Here is an 18,607-nt window from a genome sequence, read left to right as displayed (position 1 = left end):
TTGTAACTTGCAGCCAACATCCTGTATTATTTGCTGGTCTTTGCCCCTGTCACCTGCTGTAATGGAAAACTCATCAGGGGTGTGCTGCTGGTTTGTGTCCAAGGCAAAACACAGCATTTCATGACTTTCAGAATTGGCATCAGGGCCACACTGCAACAAGGCAGGGCAGTGGCTTCAGAGTGCAGTGTGGTTGTTCTGTAATGGATGTCATAATTGTAGTTACTAAGAAACAACATCCACCATTGCAGCCACTGCACCATTTTATCTCGAAGTTTTGCATAGGGGCCAAACAACGACAATAAGGGCTTGTAGTCCACAATCAAATGAAACTGGGTATCATAGAGATAGGCATGCAACTTCTGGGCACCACAAATGATGGCCAACACCTCTTTTTTAATCTGTGATTAATTTTTCGGTGCTGATTTCAGTGTCTTATGTGCAAACATGATAGGTTGTTCCATGCCATTGCAAATTTATGTAACAGGATGGCACCTACACCACAATCAAACACTTCTGTGGCCATTGTGAACTGTTTGCCCAGCTGGAATGTCGCCAAACAAGGGGCTGATCTAAGACACATTTTAAGCTTCACAAATGTCTGTTGACACACCTCTGACCACACAAACGGAGCATTCTTTTTACATAATTGGTTAAGCGGGTGGGAAATACAGGCAGCATTTGAAATGAATTTCGCATAATAATTGACTCTGGCCAGAGAACATTGCAATTCTTAATTAATTAATAATGGTTATCATATGATCTCATGTGGGTCTAATCCTGTCTTTATTTAATATGTGGCCCATACACTTCACCCCTGGCTGGAAGAAATTACACTTGGTAGATGACAACACAAGCCATTGGCTTCCAGCAGCTCACACAAAAGTCATAAACTATGCAATTGCTGCTATGATGTGGTCCGCATAACTAACAAATCATCCAAATAATTGACAATATTAGGGATGCCCTTGATGAGCTGTTCCAGATACCTCTGAAAACTTTTGGGAGCACTAGAGACCCCAAATGGCAATCTGTCATACATGTACATGCCAAATGGGATATTAAGCACTAGGACGTGTGTTGTAGGCTCATCAGCAATGCGTCAGTGAGATAAAATTTTGAAAATTACTTACCTCCAGCAAATTTAGATATCAGTTCCTCTTGCCTAGAGATTGGGTACAAAGCAACATTTGCCTGGGCATTAATGATCACCACAAATCTGAAGTGACCCATTATGCTCTTGTACAATAACATAGGCATCGCCTACTGATTAGACAAGACTGGGGAGATAACAGCCAGAGTCTGCAATCTTTCTAGTTCTGCCTTAACTTTTTCATACATGACAAACAGTTTCAGATGGGCTCTACAGAACTTAGGCACTGCCAAATGCTTCAAAGAGATGTGTGCCTAAAAATTTGTAGCACAACCTAAGGTAGGCTCAAATGCCTGTTTGAAATTTTTATTCAGTGTATTCAGTTCCGCAAATGGAAACACATTAGAAATTAGATTCACCTGATCCTGAATTTGGAACCTGAAAATTGCGTGCAACTCAAAACAAAAATGTTAGTTATCATTAAATATTTAACTACAAGGAAGGTTAGTTGCTGAGCTATGTTTCTTCACTTAGGTTGCACCATAATTTGACAGTGCAGCAGGATTGCTGGCAATTGTACATTAGCATTTTTGTGCAGTGGTGCACACAGCAGCAGGGGGCCATTGCGCAAGTAAGAATCCCCATTAATGAGGGACACGGCCACATCACTGTCTAACTGGAATTCCACTATCACACCATTGACGTCCAATTGCAACATGACATGCCTGGCTTGCGGCAAGCAAAGCAGATGTCACTGTGTAGGTGGTGATGCCAGTGATGATAAGGGCTGCACTATGGACGCAATTTTATGGCATGACTTGTTGTCATACAACTACTGGGAGGAAAATCCTTCAGGAGCCACTGCTCATATTAGGATATACTGACACCAAACCAAGCACTTTCATCTTTGTGCGTCTGCCAACATGGAGGGTGAGGAAGCACAAACTATTGAATTCCCTGGCACTAGACTACTGGATGCCTAAGAGCTTGGTGAACCAAATGATGACCTTGTCTGAGAGTAACAGTTGAACAATGAACACAATTCCTTGTCACCAGACTCAAGATCTTGATAAATGGGATAATGACTTTTGCTAGGAGCCATCAGTTGATTGAAGAGTATGGCAATGACTACCGCTACTAACAGTGGTAAAACCAGGAGAATCATTGAACAGAGCTTGTGCTGAGGCAGTCACTTCATATGCCTTAGCAATTTTTAACACATCATTCAAAGTATGATCCAAGGTTTATTAAGCCTTTGCACTTACCTCTCAATCCATAGCCAGGCAGATTATAACATCCTAAATTAAAGAAACTGCATAAGACATGCCAACTTTTAACAGGCAAAATCACACTTGTGATCTAAATCTTCTAAAGCAGCTACCCATGCTGCTTAGGATTGTTTTGCTTACTTTGTATAACACGCTGGATGAACTTGAGCCTAGCTGCAATGGCATGCATTTGGTGGCCTAGTATTCAGTCAGCAAACTGCAAACATAATGAAACTTCAAACTACTTGGGTCCAAGAGTGGATGTAATTTTTGCAGCACTTAATACTAGATGACAGGTGACAGTAACAGAGCACAATGGCATTCAGGATCATCAGTTTGACTTCTCTTACAGTGCAGTTCAAACTACCATAAACAGACCTCCCATATCTCGTTTGTGGTGTCGAAGGAAACAAATGGTTGAGGGGGAGATGTGAAAACAACAGCTGCCACCAGTCATTGATTTTGCAGAAACTGTAAAAGATATGTGTACTGTTCCTGCTGATGCTGTTGCTGCTGGATCTGCAACTGCTGCTGCCACAGCTTGACAAACTCAGAATCCATGGTTCACTAAATGAAACAGTACATTGAGAAAGTTCATTGTTGTCACTTTTCTATCTTGCACAGTGTGGGTAGTAACTGTCTACCATCACTTGCTCCAGTGGGTACACTGAGCCACTGGGAAATAAACATATGTTCCTATAAATCCATAACAGGCTGAGTTCATGAAGTGATTGAAGCACTAACAAGTCCAGTATGTAGTGAAGTTGGCATAACAATACAACAGTTCCAAATCAGTAAACGCTTGAGACCGGAAACAAATTAAATCTACGTGGCTTTGCAGTGGTGCACTACTAATGGCTGCAAAGTGCAGCAAGGAATGGGCCACGCCATGAGCCTGAGCCTCAGGCTCAGTGGCAAACAATTGCCACTAGGTGGTGCCAGAAGACGTGTACATCTCGCTGGTGGCTCCACAGCTACTGCTCATAGCCTTAGTACCTCTGACATGATGACGTCCATGCGAAGTACAGAATTAAGATCACTGTCAGATACAAAATAATCAGCATACGAGGCATCAGCATAAACTAGACCTTCATGTGTGTGTAATTCACACACAGGAAGTGAGATTAAAACAGATTCGTACAACACAGACAGCCAAAACTCTGTGTTCACTCAGACACAGTTTTTGTGAACCTATCATCCTTGGCCAATCCAAACAGGGACAAACCCAACTGAGTGACAGTGTCAACAGTGATAGAGCCAGTCTCAGTTATGACAATCACACTCACTTAGAGTTGCTTTGCATTCTACACAGTACAACAAGCAATATTGAGTAACTGTTTCCTCACAAATAATGTGCAATTTTCATTCCCCATCACAAAAACATATCACCACTACCACTGGAGGCTTATACCGCTAACAATCTTTGCTCCACTACATGTCACAAGAGGAAAGAACACCTCTGTGGCAACTGCAAGTCTCCTGTCATGAAACCAGCACTTAAAGGGGGAGTGCTGTGTGCCATATACAGCAGGCTTTTAAATTATTCAAAAGACAGGACCCCCTCACTCATTGTTAAGCTGATTAAACAATAGTTCCATTAATCTGGTTTCCCTGCCTTTGGAATTATGTAGATGATTTCTTCCAAATGTCCAAAATATATCTCCAGTCTCATAGATTCTGCACTCTATTTTGAACAATCATTTAGTAGCCACTTACCCCCCACCTCCACCTCATGATTTTACTAATTCTGAAAGATCTTTATCTTTCCTTTCTGCCTTATATCACCACAGTTCTTGTACAGACCTATTAAAACTCAAACTCTAATACTAGATCCCCTGTGTCTTTCAAATCAGACCCTATTTCTTCTTCATGCTCTGCCAAAAAAATTAGAAATGCAGTTAACTGCTTCAAAACTAAAGACTCCCATGGAATTGAAAATATCTCAACTAAATTACTAAAATCCTGTTCTTCACATGCATGGAATGTATTCAGTCATATATGCCATACATCACAGTCAGATGAGATATGAAATGTAATAGTGTCAGTGTGCTGTAAAATAAGGGCAATAACACAGATATTATTAATTATTGGTCAGCCTCAGAATTTACCTCCTTCTCAAAGGTACAGGAAAAGATGTTGTGTGCAAGAACTATAATTATCCTCTCTCAGAATAATATACTTAAATTGGTCTCAATTTCAGTTTCAAGAGTGTCTCTCCACAGAACATGCCATTTTACAGTTCATGAATTGGATTAATCAAAATGCTATTACAGGTGTTGTATTAACTGTGTCTCAAAGCATATTTCATGTATACTCGATAAAGGAAACTATACAACAGGTATATTTCTCTATCTAACCAAAGCTTTTGACACAGTGGATCACAAAACACTGTTGGTTAAGCTAGATGAACTGGGAATAAGGGGCATTGTAAAAAAATTGGTTCCAGTCATATCTAGAAAATAGAATACAGATGACTGAAATAACACATTTATCATGTAACTCCAACTGTATTGAAAAACATGTTTCTGACCCAAAACATATAAATATAGGTGTACCACAGGGTAGTGTCCAAGTCCAGTACTATTTCTAATTTATATTAATCATTTCCCACAAAGTATAAAGCATGGGTGTACAATATTGTGTGCAGATGACTCAAATGTGCTAATCAGTGACACATCACATATAGATCTAAGAGAGAAAGCTGAAGAAACACTAAAAAGTATATATGAGTGGGCAGCTAACAACAAAGTCATGCTTAATATTAAGAAAACAAGTGCTATGGACTTTTACATAAACAAAAAACCATATTATAATAACCTGAAGTTAGGTAATGAAACCGTACAATGGGTGGAAAGCACAAAATTTCTTGGCATACAAGTTGATAGTCAGTTGAAGTGGGAAGAACATGTAAAAATACTTCGTAACAGAATCTCTACAGCATGATATGCCCTCAGAGTTCTTACTTCAGCATGCAATATTTCATGTATTAGATCAATATACTTTGTGTATATCCATTCTGTTATTAGTTATGGGATAATATTCTGGGGAGTGAACAGGAAAAATATCGAAGCTATATTCAAATTGCAGAAAAGAGCAGTACGTATAATGACCAAGAGTGGCAGCATGGCTCACTCCCTTGAACTTTTTAAAATTCTGTAAATCTTAACTGTCCCATGTGAATATGTTTTTCAGAATGTTATGTACATTTTAAAAAAAATATGAGACACTGTGTTAACAATGGTTCTGTACATGGTTACGAAACTAGGAACTGCAATAATTTGCATCTGGATAGAAAAAAATAAGGCTAAAGCACAACAGAGTTTAGTGTACAGTGCCATCAAATTATATAATAAATTACCGCAAAACATAAAAGACATAGAAACACACTGGACTCGCATTCGAGAGGACGACGGTTGAATCCCGTCTCCAGCCATCCTGATTTAGGTTTTCCGTGATTTCCCTAAATCATTTCAGGCAAATGCCAGGATGGTTCCTTTGAAAGGGCACGGCCGATTTCCTTCCCAATCCTTCCCCAACCCGAGCTTACGCTCCGTCTCCAATGACCTCGTTGTCGACGGGACGTTAAACACTAACCACCACCACCACATAGAGACAATCTCCTCCTTCAAAGAAAAACTGAAAAAAAAATTACAAAATAAAAGTTACTATATGGTAATGGAGTACTTGAATTAAAAAAGGTTACTTAAAATCTGAAAGTTCCGTGTTAAACTATATGGAGAAATAATAATTATATAAGACTGAAAAATGTAAATTAGGTTCTAAGAAAATTTCACTGTCAACTATCGTGTAAGAAACAAATTTAAACTATTAAATTGTCTGTTATTCAATGGCAAAATCCATACAATGTAAATTGTTTCTGCAAAATCAAATCAAATCAAACCTCCCTTGTGATTCTTGAACAACGTATTTATTTTACTAGCTGAAATTTGTTACAGAACTCGAGGAATTTTCTCCTCTCTCACTCCTATAACTGAGTCCTTATCTGCTGAATCCGTTTTCTCTTCCTTCCCCTTCTATAGTGTTCCAATCCAAAATTGTTAGATTTTCAGCTCCCTTCACCCACTGAATTACCCTTGCAGTGCCATCATCTTTCTGTCTCTTCATCTTGTGCTTGTAATGGTGGCATATATGCTTGAATTATTGTTGTTGATTTTCATTTTCTCTCAGTTCTGACGAGAATAACAGTACCACTGAACCATTCACAATAACACCCTCTGCCCTACCTTTCTATGTGTATCACTCACACAATATTATTTTCTGCTACAGTTGATATTATTCTGACCATAAGTGCTTACCATCTTTCTATTTCACTTCATTGACCCACCACTGTAACTAGACCGAGCCTTTGTACTTCTATTTCCAGATTTTCTAGTTTCTTTACCACATCCTGACTTCTGGCATTCCATGCTCTAACTTGTAGAATGTTACTGTTTTGTTGGTTTTTCAATCTTTTTTCTATGGGCAACTCACCCTCGGCAGTCCCCTCCCAGAGATCTTAATGGGAGACTAATCCAGAAATGCTATTATGGTACTTTTCAGTTGCAGGCCATGTTTTCTGTCAATACACATTATTTATCTTTAATGCAGTGGTTTTTGTTATCATCTGTATCCTCATGCCATTGATCATAGCTGATTCTTCTGCCTTTAGGGGCAGCTTCCCTTCCAAAAATGGGAAGGTACCCTTAGGGGCAGTTTCCCACCCAAAGACTAGAAGGAGCCCTAAACCTCTGAATTCTCCTCCATCCTCTTTGCCAAGGCTGCTGGCACAATGACGGTGACTGATATCTGGGTTATGATCTGAGGCCAAGGTCATTTTGATTAGCACTAAAAGATGCAATTCATAGACCAAGGTGACCATTCATTTTGTTTAGTTAATGTAAGAATTTTAGTGTGATTTTATGTCAAAGGCACTTAACTGAATTTGGTGTAATTACCATAGTTCATGTGAATGCTAAACAACATCACTTGATTTGTCTTCGCTGCATCATCTCTATTATTGGTTAGCTTCAATATAACCATTAGGACTTAGCTGCTGAAATACAGGGTATGGGCAGAAATACGGAAACACTGAAAACACAACACATTAGTAAGCTGATTACAGCTTATGAACCCCGTTGACATTAAATAAAGCTTCCAGTCATCAGGGAATGGGCAAATATAGATCAGTATGGTTCTCAAAGGAATCTTATACCATTCTTCCTGAAAAATAATGGCAAGTCCAGGTAAAAATGATGGAGATAGATAACGATCATGCACACTTCACTCCAAAGTATACCACAAAGACTCATAATATTAGGATCTGGTAACTAGGGGTCCAAGAGGTATTCAACAGTTCCTGCTCGTGCTCACAAAATCAGCCCTGGATGATGCGAGCAATATGAACGGGAGCTTTGTAGTCTCAGAACACAGTGTCACCTTTGGAGAACAAACATTGTACCATATGATGGACCTGATCAGCCAAAATGATCACAAAATCCTTGGCAGTAATGCAACCTTGCAGAGTAACCATGGGGCTCATTGAATACCGTGATATGCTGCCCAAATCATCACCCAACCTCAACCATGTTTCACTCTTGTGACAAACTCGGCAAGAAGTTGAGAAGTGTGAAACAAGACTCATCAGACCAAATGACTTTTCTCCATTGAGCCATAGCCCAGGTTTTACAGCTTTGGCACTGTGATTTCCTGTTACAGGCTTTTGCATTACTGATGAATGGTTTTGAAATTCCAGCTCGCTCTGCAATTTCCTGCTTATGGAGCTCCCTTCGAGTCGTTTTGGTGCTGACAAGGTTCACTGGTGTAACATTCAGTTCAGAAGTGATTTTACAGCTGTCAAGTCCTTATTTTTTATCATAATCTTCCTCAATTACCATCTGTCATGATCACCTCCGCACACACTTTCATCCATGTAGTGACTTAATGGATGTTTTCCACTTTTACTGTCTGTGATATAAATCTTTGATTTGGTGGCCTCGAAACACCAAACATTTTGGATACTTGGTTACAGAAGGTATGAGAACCAACAATTTGGCATTGAAATTTGCTTAGTTCCAACATAATGCACTCACAACAACACATTACACTGGTCTGACCATGCCTGACACTTGCAATGGATTGAGGACATTCCAGAGGTGTCATTCATAGTCAAATACAACAGCACAACCTCCAGGCCTGGCTAGCATCTGCATTTAAGTTCAGGGATGCATTTCTCATGGTGTTTCCATATTTTTGTCCAACCTCTGTAAAACTGATAATTAAAAGTCACTTCAAATATTAATTTTTTGCAGAGAAAATATACTTAAAGACTGGGTATGAGACAGAATCATTGACTAGGAAATGTGATGAAACCTACTACCATTTGATTATATCATCGTGAAAGTCACTGTTATCGAATACTCGTGTCTGTGTAATTGATGTCTCAATTTTTGTTGCCTACAGGTTAAAACGTGAGAGGGAGAGAGAACCCCTTGATTTGGAGGACGAGATGACTCAGACATCAAGCCCCGGTGGCTGGCAGAGTCGCCTTTCAGCGTTCCTTCACGTACACCGTGGAAGTCGTGCATCATCCAGAAAGTCTTCTAGAGCTTCTGATGCCAGTGACTTATCAGAGCTTGGAGGAGCTTGGCTCAATCTCCCACTATTATTTTTATCAAGTGCACATCAAGTAGTGGCCGGTGGTGCTAGTGGAGTATCAGCTGATGAATTAGCAGAAGCTGCAAATGGAAATGGTAATGTATGTATAATGGTTAGTGAACCTTCGCCTGAGACAGGACCAGTTGGTATAGACACAACTACTGTCAGTGTGCCAGACACACAGTGTGCAAGTACTACAGTGGGCAAACAGCCAAGTTCACAGGAAGACAGTGATAGCACAATCGCAGTGACCAGTTCCTTACCAGAAAGTGTTGTGTCTCCAGTGGAAACAAGGTTCACTGAAATGAGGCCAAGTGACACCAATGGTTGTGTTACAACCTCCTTCCCTGTGACTGAAAAAACTAGTAACCAACGAGACATGGAGTGCCATAGAGACTCTGTCTTCTTTGAGAGAGGTTCTATGTCAGACATTGCAAACATTCCTAAAGACAGGCATCCACTAGGCCTTTTGCCAAGTGGTAATGTCCTATCTCTGTGTCCTTCAGAAGTGAATGGTACTAAAGACTGTAGCTCAACAGCAAGGCCACTATCTGACACTTCTGTAGATCCGTTAGAGAAACACCCAACGAAACTCACACCAGGAGGCTTGTCACTGCCACCATGCAAACCATCAATAGCTGTTGATGATCCTCTACCCATTCCTCCTCCAATAGAGAGGCGTCCTCTAAGAGGACGATATGTAGGTGATGCTACAGTTGTGCATGTTCTGGTTCACAGAGAATCAGAAGAAGCCTCCGAAGATAAGGGCAGCTGATGAATTCTTCATTAATGTGCTTCACTTTTGGTGTCCTTTCTGTGAAAAGAGGGATGAACAAAAGGTTGCTTTAAGAAGGTAAACCCCGGCAGATGTTATGGGTCATTCCAAATGGTGGTGTAGCCTATCTCCTATACTGGTAATTTCACACATATAATAATAATAGCCATAGGTCCATCAGAACATGTATTTGTTTTCTATATGTGTGGAAGGGGGATTGGTTATGAAGTTCCACTTGAAGGATATGAGGTTTTGTGTTACCAGCATGCTGGTATAAACAGAGCTAGTTGTTGCAATTAAAAATTATATCTAGAAAATCACATCTGTAAATGAGGACCAAGGTAGAAATAAAAGATAGAGATTCAGACAGGTTATTAAGTCTACCTGTTATGGTTAATTTCCACAAGAAGTGAGTTGCAAAAAGTTGTTATTTCTCTCTATGAGACTTATGATTCCATTATAATGGAAGAATAGGTTATATGCAACTGAGAAGTTCCAGTGTGGATAGGGGCCTTCAAATAAATACATTTTGTACGTGGTAGTTTAGCGGTTGTAGATAAAGTTTTGTATCATGAAAAACGAAGTTGGAAAGAGCTATAAGATGAATGAATGATAGTCAATTACTGTTAAATTATAACTGTAGTCAATTCATGTGTCATGTACTTCATTAGTAAATATGTGGTTTTCATCATCATGATCCCTCTTTTACTATGCTTTAATAATAATGTTACCACTAAAAATATGGGCTTCCTATGTAGGTAACAGACTGCCTGTAAATCTTGATAGTCAATCATTCTAATAATAATGAAATATACTACTTATACTAGAGTTCTATGACCCATATTGTTAGTGGTGAAAGTAGTTTTGATACTCAATTAAGGCTGTTGGGGAAATGGCACATATTTATGTGCTGCTAAAACATCTTTCTTTCTTTAAATCTAAATTCTCTTTATAGAAAATAATTAAATGATTCACTAAAAAGAACAGAAAAATACAAAATCATTGTTCAAAACAAATTTAGAAAACAGAGTAAAATATATTGTCTGGGGGCAATGAAGTTTTATTTGCATTTCAAATAATCTGCATTATTCTAATATATTTATCATGGCAGTTTCAGTTTAGATAAAGTTTAATAATTAGTTAGCATATGAATTTGCTTTTGTAAACTTGTAAGGGATATAGCTGTCATCAAATATGTGATGACATGTTGGGCTAAGTTGGTAAACTTTTATGTGAATTGTTTTGCCAAATTGCCCATGATCATTGACAATATTGTTATTGTATTACGTAATATATGTAAATATATAAAATTAATGAAATCAAAGGCCTATATAGTTAGTAAAATTTTTACCAGAGAGCTGTAGTTAAGTGCTTGAGATGTGCGTGGTTTCGGGTGAAAAATATTTATTTTTGTGCACAGAGATACAGAGTCTGTCAGCTGTCACTGATGATTTCAGGTACAACAGTTACTGTCATAGTGATGTAAATTCTATATTTTACATAGGGGAATGACAACCATTATTTGATTCTCACTAATCACATAAATATTTCATTTGGGACAGCAACATTTTATTCGAGAGGAAATGATTCATAAATATCAAGTAAATGTTGCATGTCTGATAGTCAGCTGAAATATTGCTGTTAGATATTTTCAGGAATTTTCAGATAACAAATTTCTTGAAATAAACTTTATTCTGAAATTTAAACAAATGGCATAAAATTTATATATGGTTAACTGTTATATATGAATTTAGAACAAGAGTTTGAAAACACTTTCCAAAAGATATCATAACAATCTTTATCAAAAAATGACACTCAATATTCAGTCTGTGTCACTGTTAGTGGCCTTTGTAAATTATTTTTGTATGACATAAATTGATTTTAATATTAATATTACTGTAGGCAAAATGTAGTAAATATATAAGTTAATTATACATAAAAGTTTAATAGAAATACTTGTTTTTATACTTCTGTGTTGAGATGGGTAGTTTTGAAAAATAGTGGTTCATGTTGTTATGTTCTTTCTATTTGTGCAGAATAGGATGGCCAACCTTCTGTACTAAAAATTGCCTAGCCTCAGAGTTCCTTGTAATAATTTGAGTGAAAGAAAAACTGTACAAGCTGTCTGAATATTAGCAATATTCATTTGATGACAGATTAAAACATGTATTATTAGTATTTTCTAATGGAGTTGCGACAGTGGTGTTGCAGTCTGGAAATGTGAAGTTTGTGTTATTTGTGGTAGTAACTGTGAAATTGAAGCATTTTTAAGCCCATTACACGCAGAATAACATTAATATGCCAGCATTATGCTGTGTATAATGACCTAATTCCACTCAATAGGACATCCATCCATTTGGTAATGTCATACCATTTTGTTGTTTTGTATTCTTATGGTTGTACTCAAATGCCAAACAGTAAATTTGCTGTCTCTCCATTTGAATTAGAATTGATATCTCACACAGTCCCATTCATGAACTGATTAAAAATGAATCTTACTGAAACTTCCTGACAGAGTAAAATGGTTTATGAGACTGGACCTTAAACCCATATTGTTGCTTTCCTCAGGCAGAGCTCTTACAGATCCTTACAAACATATTTACAACCAGGTATGATTCATGGAATTGGCAGAATTGATACTATGAAGGTAATTCGTGAGTTCAAAGCTCAGATGGTAAAAGTATTGCCCATGAAAGGCAAAGCTCCCAGTCTGGCACTTATTTCAATATGTCAGGAAGTTTTAAAAACTGGACACTGTTGCAGAGGGAGAATTCATTGATGAATCTTGTTCAATATGTATGTTATCCATAAAATTGTAATTAATTCATTATTAGTATGATATCAAATTTTTCTTATCAAAAATATGGCTATTGAAAGCTACATTCTGGAAGAAACAGTTAGATTAGCAACCAGAAAATACTTTTCATAATTAGAACTGCTATAAGTCCTCTAATTGAACTTCCACATGACTGCCATCAGATTCAACAATGCCTCATATTTTTTGAAGATTTATGCTTACATGAGCTTGTTAAATAAATATAAAATAGTGATGTTTAAATATCAGTAAACAGACACTTCTTTCTTGTTTTATTTATTTCATATATGTTATGAGGTTCTACAGCATTTTAATGGCAGATATCAGGGTGTATAATTCACCAATTTTTATGCTGATAGAGAGGATAAAATAATGTATAATTTTATTCATTAGTGTGAGTCTTGCTAAATTCAAGTTTTGTGCCAAAATAGACTTTTTGTGAGAATTTAGTTATGCTTCACCATAGTATATCCATGTGTTCTCTAGTTTTTTATCTTCAGGAACTGAATAAAGAAAAACATAAAAGCAAATTATTTATTAAAAAACTATTGAAAGTAGAATTTTATGTATATTATTTCATTATCAGAGCATACTCTTTTCTATTACTTATCTAAAAATCTTACAGGTTAACGCTTTGGGACAATGCCCCAGTCTCTTAATATATCTAAATCTATTGCACTTTTCATTCTTCCTCTCATGAAAGTAAGTACCTTTGCTCTGAAAGTTTAGCACCTAGAAACCCCAATTACAGTTCCTATCAGTCTAACCACAATACTAATACTTAATCAGTATGCTATTTTTGGATTTGTTTTCTTCAGTTCTTCCATTTTGTATTTGTATGAACTGTGCTGGTCTATATTTTAAATATATATTTTAACATCAAGAGTCATAGATTAAAAAATTGAGCTTGCAAAGGTGTGGATGAGGGCCCAGGTGATAAGAATACAAAAAAGGGAATAATGAATGCCTTTAGAACAGTTTCTCTCTCTTTGTTCAATGGAGGGTAATCAATATTTCACATATCGTTTTATGTCTCTAGCACACACTTGTCTTACCAATATTACCTATGCCATTCTTCGCTGTTAACAAAAAAGCATATGCTTCCAAACAATTAACTGTCAGGAACAGTCATTATTAATAAAATGTTGTCTAATATTCACAATTGTCATCTTCCACTTTGTTGTTTGAATCTGAATGCTCTGTACATAATAATTACAAGTATTTTGTAAATTCTCACACAAAACTCAAGGTATGATTTATGACAAATACCTCTATCATATACAAGCTTTTACTGGTATGACCAACAAACACTGTATCAACTAATATGAAATGAGAAAATATTTCATGTTGTTTTTACTGTATAATATTATTTGAGGTATCACACATTTTACCTGTTAGCTAGTATTAATAATATCCAGCTAGTTGGAAAAGTGACTGAAATAAATTACTTTTTCTTAAATGCCAGTCATTTTCCAACTGTATTAATATTTGGAGTAACACATTCCACAAAAGAGCATTAAAGAGATAACAGATGTTGAGCTCTCAACATTAGTTAGTTCTATTTTCACTCATTTTGAGGCAGCCATCATTGCATAACAGTAAATTTAAGCACATTAATTTGTGTACTTCCATTGCATATGGATTGACAGTGACACCTTTGATCTTACAAGACAATCATGAACACACGGTGTTGTATTACTGGTGCATTGTCTAACTCAATTCCATAGGTCTAGTACTGCCAACAGATCAGTGAAAGTAGAACATATTATATTACAGTCCTGCTTCTTAAATCCATGTATTTCACACACAGCTCAGACTCTTCTTTTTACACACTTAATTACAAATATAAAGAATCACATCACTCATTCATCATTATGAATTAATACCTACACTAAAAAATTCATAATCAATTCAGTTTCATTTTTTACAAAGACCATTTGTATTCTTACAATAGTCTGTTTCTGTTTACCATAATGTAGCTGCAACATCATTGGAGTGCTTGATCAAAACCTTCTTCTTTCACAAATAGTTCATAAATAGAACATTCATTCATACATATAAATGTGAACTGCACATTGATACATTATTATAAAAGATTGAACATATACAAGACACGTATTGCTTTCAAACTAAATGTATAGAGCACCTGAGACATAAACTGTTTATCTGTGCATCATATTGTTTTGCATTATATGCATTTGCATCCCAACACATGTATCGAATTATGTTTATATCTGTGTAAAGCTGTTTGCCTCATCTTCATGATATTTATTTTCTTAACATTAAATGCCAATCATTTTAAGAATTCGCAAGTGCTCTGTACCCATATTTTTGTTGAGGAAGGAAAGACAAGATGATCTCCTGTAGCTTTCAAAAATAAAATGGCCTAATAACAACTAACATATGAAAAGAGAAAGAAATAAAGAATTTTTAACAACCTTATTACACAATGTAAGGATTCATTGAACCTTACTGAAAAGTTGGAAAATGTAAACAAATAAGAATAAACTGGTTATTTTTAACATGAAGTATCGAACATTTCAGTAAATTGTCATCCTTGATTACAACCATAAGAATATTAAAATGTTTCAATCAGCAATTACCACAAGTAAACCATCAAACATCATTTTTTATCATTGTTCGTTGTTGAGTATGTATGTATGTATACTTGCTATAATGCAGGGTACTGTTAAATACTGTTGAAAATTTTTATGAACTGTTTAAAACATGCACAGTTAAATTTGTTGTGAACACATTTATTTTAATGTTAGTGTGTTATGTATTTACTTTGATTATATATTTTATGGGCTGTTTCTTGAAAGTATTGAATTATAGGAAGTCACTGTAATCATAGTACTTTTTGTAGAAATGATGTACATGTGCCTCTTAGTTTTCATTTTTTTAAAGTATGGCTGAAATTTGATCATGTATGTGACAGTGTTTGTGAGAGAGAATGCAAGCCATGTAAATAGTTACGAATTTTTGAAACTCTGTGCTGAAGACTGGAAAATGTAATTGTGCAAGGATTGCTCTTTGCTTTTATCTTTTGAATAGATAGTTGTCCTTGTTGAATATTCTCAGTGGAATTACGCTTCCACATACAGCTGTGATTATTGTTTTCAATTTTGAAACATGTCTATATATAAAAGTAAGTTCAAAGATGTAAAGAAGTTACCAGATTTTCTGTTAAACATTTATTAAATATAAAATTAATAAGAAAACTATACCTTTTTATTTTCCCACTATGCCACAAATGAGACTAGAAGAAGAAGAACGTTGTGTCATGGTAATAATCTGAAAAGACTTTAGATAACACTACAACAAGCTCCACTAAGGTTATGACTTTCACTGTATTTGGAGGAGCATCCACTGTTCTGAATAATAGAACATGGTGGAAATCTTAGCTCTGCTGTTTTAGGAAGGGTAGGGCGAGAACTGTTACCATTTATTAATTCGTCTATGATGAATCAGGGAAATACAATTGTATTATTACATCACAACATTTTACATTCTGTTCAAATATGAGGGGCAATTGAAAAGTTTCTATTCAATGGCCATAAAGTCCAGAACCAATATACCAATCAATAAAAATCACTGTGAGCAATGAGGCATCATCCCACCAACGCATCATATTGTGAAAATACCCATTTGGTAAAACACCATGTCCTACTGTATTAAGAAGTCCACAACTGCCTGCTACATTTCCTTGTCCAACAAAAATCAATGACCCTTCAAGGCCTCTTTTAAGGGATGAAAGGCATGGTAATCGCATAGGGAGAGATCAAACCATAGTTCTGATGCTCAAGTGTCTCTCATTTGAGTTGGTATAAGTTCTGCATTATGACATTTATGATATGGGTGTGTCTTGTGTCAAATTGCGACCAGGATGGAACTTGGTGCAACATTTCACAGTGGTGGTTTTCAACAGACATGCTGTTCCATACACATTCTTCATTCTCTGATGGATGTCTTACCAGTGTTTGTTTGTTAGCAGCCAAGAAAACAATAGCATGTTAATAATCAGGTTGCCATAGTTAACATTTCCACATTTATCGCACACACATCAGAAAGACACAAATGCCACACTGATCCCTTAATCCCTTGCCTCCATGTTGGTGCTTATTACCCACATCAGAGTAATGCTGTTTTTCATATATGCTACAGTAACATCATCAAATCGAAGCTTTTTGACGACCCTCATAAAAATAACAAAATGAGAGTTTTAGAGACTGGTTCAACATGTGGAACACTATCTCTTGCCTTTCTCTTCCATTCCTTTCTTTCTGTATGAGAAACACCCCATAGACCAGAAATCAGGAAGAATTTTAATAGGGTCCTTCCTCGTGAAGGTGTCATCCAGTAGCTACTTTGTTCAAGCACAAATGTTCTATGACAGAATAGTGGTGCATAATACACTGTGACATTAGAGCATCAAATAAAGCACTGCTTTCTCTTATTACGTAATTGCATTCTCCTTTGCCTGATTTATGTTACCACCCAACAGAGAGAATATTACAGCTTTACATGGAAACCAGGTTTAGTCTCTACTTCATTTCCTCTATTCTATCAATGAGTTTTTCTGAAGCTATACTTTTGTTTCCAAGAGTGAGGGGAACCTTGTGGTCATCATTTTTAAATAGGAGCACTGGAGTTTGTAACTGATAATGAGGAGCTATTGATAAGTCACCAGACTGTAACATTCTACTTAACAACTGATTTTTGATGAATGAATGGCCCAAGAGAGAGCTTTGAAAATTTTTATTTGCAATGTGTATGTAAATCTATCCATGTCTATGCAGTTACAGCTTTATGTTCGAAAATCAAATTTTCTTTTGGTAAAAATGTTGCAGGAAAGAGAGATTGAATTAATTAAACCAAGAAGAATAGGGGCTGTGGTATTATTTGATCAAGACATTAAATAATTTAACATATCTTTTTATGTTTATTTATCTTGTCAGAAACAAATAACATATAACACAAAAATATGCATCTTAAATAAGGAAAAATATAAATGTTACATATCTTACAGAACAGCAGATCAGAGCTCATGTACATCAAGTGAATATATAAAGCTTTTGATAAGTCATCTCTGCTGCATACAACTGGGTATAAGGGATGCTGTAAGAAGTTCGCAAATTCCACATTGAGATCCTCATCTCTGGAGATTGGTTTTGCTCTTTATGACACCATAATGGGTTTGGTTGACTAACCTCCAGGTAGTCTGTTCTTCTGTGTTGCCTTGAGAATGCTCTTCCTCCAGGTATAATTCCCAACTCAATATACTGGCATCTAACATCCCATACTTGCAGTTTTGTTTGCTGTGGAGACCTTGTCAGTGTCATAACAAAAATTTTCTGTGATTTAAATAATGAATGGGCTTGCTAGCAATTAAACAGAAGATGAACTTTATTATTGCTTTGGTCTTCTCTCTGAAAGCTAACTACCTCTCCTCGAATGTCAGGAGAAGCAGTTCCTATGAGATAACACAGTTTCTCAAGCAGGGAGGGCTGCAGATTGCCTGTAATGATGCAGAACATTCCAATGGTAGCTGGTAGTAGTAACAGTGGCAGTAGTTTTATTTATCCAAGGATCACTTTTGGACTTATTTTAAGAACAAAAACCGTAATTAATGCATACAGTCATTTGCATACTTACGAGCCTAGTTTGATAAAGATGAGACAAGTAATTAGCTGTGCTTCAGGAAAATCACAAAAAAGCTAAATTAGGATAGCTGGATGGGTATTAGAGCCCCCATACTACAAAATATAAAGCCAATCTATTTAAAATAGTGAAACCTCATTACGTTTACTCCTATTGGATAGTGTTTTGTTCATACATATTTGCAAAGAAGTTATTTCATAATGTAATAAACTAATGCTACATTCAATCATTTCTCAACACAAGTCATTGACAAACCATACACACTATCAACTGACTTCATGACCAGGAAAATGATGTTTGGTTTCTGTTTTGTGTTTCACAACTTCCACTGCTTTCGTTTGATG

General features: G+C 36.4%; 1 protein-coding gene across 1 annotated transcript in view; it reads left to right on the top strand.

Annotated features, from left to right (window-relative positions):
* LOC126273220 (sodium channel protein 60E-like) overlaps positions 1–10,939 on the top strand; it is a 295,045-nt gene extending 284,106 nt beyond the window's left edge. The window contains exon 30 of the mRNA XM_049976764.1: positions 8,818–10,939. Coding sequence (XP_049832721.1) covers positions 8,818–9,787 — 970 coding nt within the window. The 3' untranslated portion in view covers positions 9,788–10,939. The remainder of the gene's footprint in view (positions 1–8,817) is intronic.
* The last annotated feature ends 7,668 nt before the right edge of the window (positions 10,940–18,607 follow it).

This window comes from Schistocerca gregaria, chromosome 5 (genome assembly GCF_023897955.1).
Source record: "Schistocerca gregaria isolate iqSchGreg1 chromosome 5, iqSchGreg1.2, whole genome shotgun sequence".
Taxonomy (NCBI): domain Eukaryota; kingdom Metazoa; phylum Arthropoda; class Insecta; order Orthoptera; family Acrididae; genus Schistocerca; species Schistocerca gregaria.
The sequence above is the reverse complement of the archived record's forward strand: the minus strand, read 5'-3'. Positions and strand labels throughout refer to the sequence as shown.